The sequence below is a fragment of the Littorina saxatilis genome, linkage group LG9, assembly GCF_037325665.1.
Source record: "Littorina saxatilis isolate snail1 linkage group LG9, US_GU_Lsax_2.0, whole genome shotgun sequence".
NCBI classification, from domain to species: Eukaryota; Metazoa; Mollusca; class Gastropoda; order Littorinimorpha; family Littorinidae; genus Littorina; species Littorina saxatilis.
In genome coordinates, this window is record NC_090253.1 from 57,088,407 (window position 1) to 57,098,406 (window position 10,000).

The 10,000-nt window shown below is 42.7% G+C and overlaps 1 protein-coding gene across 1 annotated transcript; it reads right to left on the bottom strand.

Annotated features, from left to right (window-relative positions):
* Nucleotides 1-380: 380 nt before the first annotated feature.
* On the bottom strand, nt 381-8,857 carry LOC138976979 (E3 ubiquitin-protein ligase TRIM56-like). The gene is made up of 5 exons (XM_070349872.1): nt 7,700-8,857; nt 6,235-6,378; nt 3,891-4,049; nt 1,808-1,987; nt 381-413 (listed from the first exon to the last, which is right to left on the bottom strand). The coding sequence occupies exons 1-5, from the start codon at nt 8,810-8,812 to the stop codon at nt 381-383; spliced, it is 1,629 nt and encodes a 542-aa protein (XP_070205973.1). The 5' UTR covers nt 8,813-8,857.
* Between the last annotated feature and the right edge of the window lie 1,143 nt (nt 8,858-10,000).

Sequence of the window (10,000 nt, forward strand, 5' to 3'; positions counted from 1 at the left end):
CATGGAAAGAAGGAAATCGTCTTGTCGCATTCCTTTACCTTACTTGAGTAAAAAATAAAATCCCCTCTATTAATCAACATCTATGATTTCATAAAATTTCACACATTTTGCAATCCATCTTTGGGCAAATATTTCAAGCTAGCAAAAGTTTAAGTATTTGTCTTTAACAGTCAAGCAAATGGTGTCAAAGGCATTTTCAGAAACAGCCATCAAAAAAAGGCCAGGCATTTTGATTCAATTCACGTACACTATTCTGTTGTACACAAAACACTCCCGCAACAACAACAAAACAACAATCACATCAACATCAATGACATGAATGGTAAACGCCAGAAAAAGTTGATGTCCGCTAAACAGTCTCTTTGTTTGGTCTGGTGTCTTCACGGTATGTGTCGACCAGGTAAAGCAGTAATCTGAAACAAAGGCAATGAAAAAATCATGACCTAAAAAGTGAAGTGCAAGTTTTATGAGAACAATTAAGGACAAATATTAAGCAATGTTCACACTTACTTCGAGTTCATGATCTCAGTTTTACAAAGTGTTGTTTTAAACAAAACTGTGTGTGCATGGTAATAATGTTTTCAACAGGACTGTGTGTGCATGGTAATAATGTTTTAAACAAAACTGTGTGTGCATGGTAATAATGTTTTCAACAGGACTGTGTGTGCATGGTAATAATGTTTTCAACAGGACTGTGTGTGCATGGTAATAATGTTTTAAACAAAACTGTGTGTGCATGGTGATAATGTTTTCAACAGGACTGTGTGTGCATGGTGATAATGTTTTCAACAGGACTGTGTGTGCATGGTAATAGTGTTTTCAACAGGACTGTGTGTGCATGGTAATAGTGTTTTCAACAGGACTGTGTGTGCATGGTAATAATGTTTTCAACAGGACTGTGTGTGCATGGTGATAATGTTTTCAACAGGACTGTGTGTGCATGGTGATAATGTTTTCAACAGGACTGTGTGTGCATGGTAATAGTGTTTTCAACAGGACTGTGTGTGCATGGTAATAGTGTTTTCAACAGGACTGTGTGTGCATGGTAATAGTGTTTTCAACAGGACAGTGTGTGCATGGTAATAATGTTTTAAACAAAACTGTGTGTGCATGGTGATAATGTTTTCAACAGGACTGTGTGTGCATGGTAATAGTGTTTTCAACAGGACTGTGTGTGCATGGTAATAGTGTTTTCAACAGGACTGTGTGTGCATGGTAATAATGTTTTCAACAGGACTGTGTGTGCATGGTAATAATGTTTTCAACAGGACTGTGTGTGCATGGTAATAATGTTTTAAAACTCAGTCAGCGTAGGATTGCACTGTGTGAACAGCTAGTGTCTTGTTGCAGAAAAACAATCATTCAGAAAGTCCGGGATGATAAACACGGTGCTCACACATTTGTGAGCATTAATTTATGAAAGGAATTGTAGGTCTTCCAGAGACTTTTCCTCAGAATATCACGTTTCAAGTTCGGTGTAGAAGTAACAAATATTCCATAAATATACCTGAAGTGTCACTGCCACTATCAGAACGATCGACAGGCTACATGGAAGGAGAATGTTTGATTATCAAACTGTCAAACAATTAGTTAGAAGGTCGGGCATGATACACATGGTGCTTACACATTTGTCAGCATTGATGAAAGATATTTCGAGCTTTTTGAAGGCTTTTCCTCAGAGTTTTAATTTTTCTGTTTGGTTCATAGAAACAATGCCATCAAGTATTCTGAAACAATATGGCCACTACTATAATGATGAAGTGCTGAATGAAAAGAGTATACTTAATTATTCATTCGACAAACTCACCTGTCTGTAAGGACCCCATAGCTCAAAGAAAGCAAAGCAGGGATCGGGCAGGCTAGGGGCGGCTTCCCCCTGGTCGTCACCGTTGATGTAGAGATGAAGAGATCGCTTCTTGTCAAGCATCACTCCTACCCGGCTTTTCTCGGGTAAGTCTCTCAGTTTCCGTCCAACGTTAGATTCCAGCTGAAAAAACCCACACCAATGTAACTCTATCTGTTTTCAATATCAGAGTTGTCTGAGAGTTCGTTTTCTTCTTGATTAAGTTATATGTTCCTCTTTCGGGACGTCTTCCTGGTAAAACCAAAGGCAGTAGGGCAGAATGTGGTTTTGTTCTCCAGTCCATTTGCACGTTGAGAAAGTCTTTATTTCTTTTTCTGCTTTTGAACCAGGCAACTCTTTAGGGACGACTTGAGCCCGAGAGACGCCACACAAAGGATGTCTGTGAGCCTTCAGCTGAGTCATAATGTCCGGCAACTAGAAGAATGCACGATCATATAGCTGAGTCATAATGTCCGGCAACTAGAAGAATGCACGATCATATAGCTGAGTCATAATGTCCGGCAACTAGAAGAATGCACGATCATATAGCTGAGTCATAATGTTCGGCAACTAGAAGAATGCACGATCATATAGCTGAGTCATAATGTCCGGCAACTAGAAGAATGCACGATCATATAGCTGAGTCATAATGTCCGGCAACTAGAAGAATGCACGATGATATAGCTGAGTTATAATGTCCGGCAACTAGAAGAATGCACGATCATATAGCTGAGTCATAATGTCCGGCAACTAGAAGAATGCACGATGATATAGCTGAGTCATAATGTCCGGCAACTAGAAGAATGCACGATCATATAGCTGAGTTATAATGTCCGGCAACTAGAAGAATGCACGATCATATAGCTGAGTTATAATGTCCGGCAACTAGAAGAATGCACAATCATATGGCTGAGTTATAATGTCCGGCAACTAGAAGAATGCACGATCATATAGCTGAGTCACAATGTCCGGCAACTAGAAGAATGCACGACCATATAGCTGAGTCATAATGTTCGGCAACTAGAAGAATGCACGATCATATAGCTGAGTCACAATGTCCGGCAACTAGAAGAATGCACGATCACATAGCTGAATCTTAATGTCCGGCAACTAGAAGAATGCACGATCATATAGCTGAGTCATAATGTCCGGCAACTAGAAGAATGCACGATCATACAGCTGAGTCATAATGTCCGGCAACTAGAAGAATGCACGATCATACAGCTGAGTCATAATGTCCGGCAACTAGAAGAATGCACGATCATATAGCTGAGTCATAATGTCCGGCAACTAGAAGAATGCACGATCATATAGCTGAGTTATAATGTCCGGCAACTAGAAGAATGCACGATCATATAGGCTGAGTCATAATGTCCGGCAACTAGAAGAATGCACGATCATATAGCTGACGAAATCCAGTTAATAGAGAAAATGGACTGACTTGAAAAATTTTGAGTTTTTGAAAGCATTTTCAGTTTTACAGTAAAAGCGTCAACCCCAAGACAGGTAGGACAGACTCTGTGAATAACTTATTGACAGTCGTTTTACCTTGACGAATTGAGATAGATTCCTTGTTGACGTTGGAACACACGCATTGCTGTGAAGATTGTAACTTCCTCGCTTATAAAACATTGTAGCTTACCAACTGGCCGACAGTGGGTTGTCCGGCTTTTGATAGTGACAGCCTTTTACCCAGTCGGATGTAAACAAACAAATCAAGGGTAGCCTACTTTACAGTAGGAACATTTCGATCAAAGAATTCATAAAACTGATCATGACGTTTTCTTTTTCGCCTCAAAAACCACCACCACATACAGATACATATGCGCGCACGCACGCACGCACGTACACACACACACGCACGCACACGCACACACACACATGCATGGACGCACGCACGCACGCACACTCACACTCACACACACACACACACTCACACACACACACACACACACACACACACACACACACACACACACACACCCGAATCCGTAAATACACACTTGTCACTGTCCCCATCCTTTGATCACGGTCTTGTCAGACTTACCTTCTGTCCGCCATTCACGTCCACAGATTCGGCATTGATGACTACGGCAGATGGCCATCCGTAAGCGTGAGGTGGCCATGTCAGAGCTTCTGGAGGAGTGGTTGTTGCTCCAGTCCACATGTAACTACCATTATAAGCGTCTCTTCTGTCCAAGATGACCTAGACATATTGCATACAATCATCACACACGGGCACATGCGGCGTACGCATAGACAAACCAACACAGAGAACCACAGGCACACACCCACACACAGGTTCACTCGCACACACACACACACACACACACACACACACACACACACACACACACACACACACACACACACACACACACACACACACACATACACGCTCACAAATGTTAGGAAAATGTAAAAAAAAAAAAATATTTTCGTAACTGACATGAGTGTCAACATGCTAAATTAATGTAGAAAATAAATGCCTTTAAGGCGTAAGGGTCACCCAGATTGTCCGACCAAAACTGTTATTTTTTTATTCAGTCACTTGTAATCAATGAATTGGCTTGATATTTGGTAGTTTTCTTCAAAAATCATTATATTTTCAGAAAACATCAAGTTTGAATGCCTAAATTAAGTAGAACAACTGAAAAAATTATTTAGTTCGTAAAAACTTGGGCAAAATAAACCTGCAAAAATGCTAATTTTAGCATTTTTCAATGCACTCTTGGGGAAAAAGTATGTGTCCAATTGAAAAATAAATTGGCACTCATATTTAAAGCATCATTACCTACAGTATGTTCTAAAAGCTTTCTGTTTTGTTGGAAATTTTGCTTTTAGTAGCATTAGCAAAGAATACTATAATTCTATATATTATTATGATATATCACACAATCAAAAAAATTCTATTTTTCTGATTATCAGCTTCATTTTAGAACAAACTATAGCCAGTCCAGTGAACATTTGATGTGCAAAGTTTCAATGGAATAGGTGAATATTTAAAAAAGTTGATCATGCAGACAGTGTAGCTGCTCTGTGATTTCGCGCGAACTTTCACCACATAAAACATGATGATTTTCTCAAAAAGTTGACTCTTTTCACAGTAGGCTCGATAATTCGCTGCGAAATTCACTTTCAATGCACGAAAGCCGCCATCTTGCCGTCAACTGTAGGGAGCAGTCGTTGTACGGTTGTTGTAAACCAGAGAGACAGGTTAGGCTTATTATTTTCCAGCAGCTCAGCGCAAATAGGATTGTTGTTACTTTAGATATTTCGGCCAGTGATTTTTAATTCCCACCAACCTACTTTGAGCACTTATTGCAAGAAAACTATGTATGCTAGAGACAAAATGTAAACTGCACATGAAAAATAGAGATATTTTTCTAGCTTTTGGCAACATTATAATTTAGTATATCTGAAAAACGATTTTTTTCCAAATTCTGGGTGACCCTTACGCCTTAAGCACATAGCGAGGTAACGCTGTTGATTGTTTATTTGTGTTCAAATGGAAGGATGCCCTCATGCTTGGCAAAACAAGAAAGAAACAAATCGACTGGCAACTGTCTCTGGTTCTGTGCTTTATCACAGCACAGCGTATAGAGTCGTTCTTGTAAAAGTTGTTGTTTGGCACTTTTGTCTTGTATAATCACAAATACTGTGCAAAGTGCAGATTTGTGTCAGAAAGTTAATTTTTGCAGCTTTAATGTCCATCTATACTTGTGTGTTTCCGTTGTACATAGTTAACAATGAACAATCACTTCAACTAGACCGTTGACTACTTGCACCCAATGGGGTTAAGCACATAGCGAGGTAACGCTGTTGATTGTTTATTTGTGTTCAAATGGAAGGATGCACAAGCACAGCGTATAGAGTCGTTCTTGTAAAAGTTGTTGTTTGGCACTTTTGTCTTGTATAATCACAAATACTGTGCAAAGTGCAGATTTGTGTCAGAAAGTTAATTTTTGCAGCTTTAATGTCCATCTATACTTGTGTGTTTCCGTTGTACATAGTTAACAATGAACAATCACTTCAACTAGACCGTTGACTACTTGCACCCAATGGGGTTATGGTCGTCTGCCCCCCTCTCCCCAACCCCCCTCCCCCCCTCACAATTTAAAACCATTCATACAGTACACAAAAACAACAATAACCTGTTCTTTAGAATTATCAGTAATATCTAAATTGCTATTTGAAGTAAGAAGCAAAATTCTTCATATGTGTTGCACAGTCTGTGAGGACAGGATCTTTAATTGAATGACATTTTCGGTTAACAAGCATTGGTAAAAACACAAGTCTTATTCATGAAAGAGCTATAATTATTTCTTGAAGGGATTACAGCTGTAAACACACTGATAGCGTCACAGTGAACACTGAGCTCAATGACTAACCTCGTACAGCATGTTCGTCATCATAGGCTGAGAGGCGACAACGATACCACCAACCCAGTCAGACACTCTTTTCTCTGCTGTCTGCTTATCGTTGCTCAGCACGATGTTCTTACCGTGGTTGTCATAGAAAGACAAAACTGGCACCTGCAATCAGTCAGTGTACACATCAAACTGAACTGTCTAGAAATGTTTAACATATTTCACGTAAATCACTCTGAAACTGTTAATTCATACAGTGTACATACAAGTGATCGGTCTAGAAAGTATCTATTTTTGAAATTATTATTAATTGTTTGTAAATCCTCCAAACAGTGCCGCACTATATTTTTGTTGTAAAATCTCAGTATTTTTCGTTTCGTTTTTAATGCGAATCTTACTACGGTTCCATTAATGCGGAAGTCACACATACACGACGCGTGGCCTGCGCATTAAACATTAATCAAAAATGGAAAATAAGATCAGTGCGTCGTTGTGCGCCCAACTTTGGTCGCGGTTTGGTACAGTGCGACCCTCGTTTAAAGACTCCACCCCCAACTTCAGGCTTCCTTCCTTTAAAGATCTTCAAGCTTTTTTTTTCTTCTTTTAAATTATTTTTTCTGTTCAAATCCTCTATAGATTTACTCCCATTTTAAGACTCTCTCCTTTTTAAGACCTGAATTTCTCAGATTTGTTTTAGATCGTAAAAGGGGGGTTCCACTGTAGAAGATAGCGAGTTGACAACGGATACACAGCGTGTGCTCCGCGTGTGTCTGGCGTTGGTCTAGCGCGCTCTGCGTCTGGCGTCCTTCTGGCGTGTACATTCATGCGTCGAGCTCCGCGCACATTTTTGTGCATGCTCAAAAAATCCCAACGCACAAAGCGAATAACAACGAATGCATAGCGTTGGTCCAGCGCGCTCGACGAACGAGTAACGAATATTGACGCACACCCAGCAAACGACAACGCACTGGCCAAATTGCGTATTTTTTAGTGCGCTGGCCGTGCGTCGTGGATGTGTGACTCCCGCATATAGTGTCACTTTACCAACATGGTGTTTATTTTCAAAATATTTTTCGTTTGTATGCATGGAGTTGAGAAACGTCGATCGCATGGTTTCAGGAGCGAAACTAAGTTGGTTGCCAAGTGGCAGTAAACCTTCCTCCAACTCCCAGTCAGATTCTATTCACCGATTTCAGGTCATTGATTTTAGTATAGTGACAAAATCGTTCGTTGGCTAACAAACTTTCGATCCACAAACCTGATTTCTGTGGCAACAAATAGTATTACAGGAAAACATACACTAAGCATTGAGCAATTGCTTTCATTTGACGACTTGACATCAGTTATATTCGTTCATAGTGGACGCATCCTCATTGTTTATTGTTTACTAACTTGGTTAAATGGTAAACGAAGTAACATGTCATAAATCATAGCTCGTTCATTAAGAAAACCAGATGTTTAAAACAACCACACACAAAATACTTACGGGTACAAAATCCAAATCAGCAGACATGACTTTGGCCTGACCTAGTCCTGACAGCTCTTTCTCAATCCGGGTCACGGCCTCTGCGTCGATCACGACGGTCACCTTGGATACAACCTTGGCGACTGAGGGCAAGGTGGCGCTGCAGTCGAGGTTTCCAACACGTGTCTGCATCACGGGCGTCATGGTGCTGACAGTGTCGCGATTCTTGGCCTCCTGCACGCGCTGTACCACGTGTTTCTGTGACGTCAGCTTCCCGCGTCGCTGTAGCAGACACGTCTTGGTCTCTGTCACCGCCTCCTTGACGTCAGAGCACGCGCTGTGGGCCAGCTCGTTCAGGCGATGACGACAGTCCTGGACCGACTTCTCCAGGCGCGCACACACGGCTTCGATCTCGGCAACGGCCTTCTTGGTCTGCTTCTCCGTCTCCGCCAGGTGGGCGTCCAGCTGTTGGATGGCTTTGTCCAGCCTGGCCTCCCCTTCGGTCAGCGTGACCGCCAGCTCCGCCAGCACAGCACGCGCGTCCTTGACCTTCTCCTCCATGTCCTTGACCTCCGGGCAGCTGCGGTGGCGGGACGTGGCGCACAGGTGGCAGATGCTCTCGCCGTGTGTCGGGCAGAACAGCTCCGCGGTCTTGTCCGCGTGGACGGCGCAGGCGGCGTGCTGGCTTCCCGCCACTTTGTCTGCCGTCAGGGAGGTCAGGTCCTCCACCGTGTGGTTCTTGGATACTTTCTGCTTCACGTGTGTCTTCCGGCACGGCTCGCAGAACAGGTCCCCGCACGTCAGACACAGACACGTGGCCGCGGCCTCCTCGCAAATACAGCTGTGCGACTGTTTGAGCAGACGGTGAGCCCCCACCAGGTCCGCCATGGCCAGGTCTGTGGGGAAACCGTCCGCGACGTCCTGCCAGCTCTTCTGGCCTCGCTCCTCGGGTTCCATGATGGCGCAACGGCACAGCGGACACAGGGCCTGGTCTTGGGACTGCAGCCAGGACAGCAGACAGTGGTGACACAGCAGGTGTCCGCAGGGCAGCAGCTTGGGCTGCACGTACTGCTCGTGACACACGCTGCAGTCCATGTCATCGGGTTCTGGCACCGGCGGGGCAGCTGTCGCCATGGTTCAGAAGATGGCTTTATATGTTATCTGAAATTGCGACAGTGGTCCTCAATTGAAGATCGCCAAACAGATCTGAGAGAATCAAGTCTTTAAAAAGATTGAGTTTGAAAATTATTTAAGGTAAACTTAGAGACGTTTCGAACAATAAAGCTGAGAAGCAGGGTCTTTAAATAAAGGGGGGGGGGGGCAGTATTAAATGGATGGAATCACTTTGCTGTCCTTATTCGGACATTGTGCTCGCTTGTAGTGTACGGAATCAAACACGATCCCTGGTTGCTACCCTACACGCCCTGTACACTGGGCAGTGACCGTTCATGATGCTCCGAGATATGCCTCATACGAGTTGTGACACACAGGCATGATACAGCATGGAATAATATAATAATATGTTGACTTAATCCTTACTCCGCCCCACCCCCGTATTACGTTCCTTCATTGTTTTTTTCTTGTGTGTTGTGAGGTGGGGGGTGGGGGTTGAAGTGGGGCGCATTTCTTAAAGGCTGATGGTGGTTGACTATTCTGCTTATTGCTACACTCTAAAGTGTTGCCAGTTGTGAACACAGTGAGATATACTACATCATTCTACTAGCAAAAGAAGCACACACGGTAAATACTAGTGTTCAAATCAACACCAGTGTTGACCATGTCTGGTACTTTAGCTAGTAGAACTATGTCACACTTCGTTCTTCTTCTTGTCGATCACACTAGTTATATTGTCAGCCCGGACAGCGAGACGAAGGTTGCCGTCTTCTCCAGGTCTTCCTTTCCTCCGTACAGCTTGCAGTGGAGGGAGACTGCAGTTGGCCACACTTCGTTCAAAACTGGTTACACAAAGTGAATCAGCTATCACCGTTTTCTCATGTTTATTTTCCATTGTATTAACATACTGACCTCAGAACGCAAGTTATCAGATACAGAATGTCTCCTAAAAATTGCTAGAATGATCCGTGAGGCATGAACGCTTTAAAAAGTTCATTCGAGTTCAAATGTGAAAATAGGTACGTTATATTTTGCGTTCAGTGTACCAGTCGTATTTGTGCATCACAGGAGCTTGTATCAAAGCGCTGGTCGATTGCCCCTTTATTCTTACTGTAGTGTAGTACTATACTTAGTATAGTGATAGTACAGTACGGATAAAGAGGAGTAGAATACTATGATCGATCCGTACGTGTTTTGATACAAGGTCAA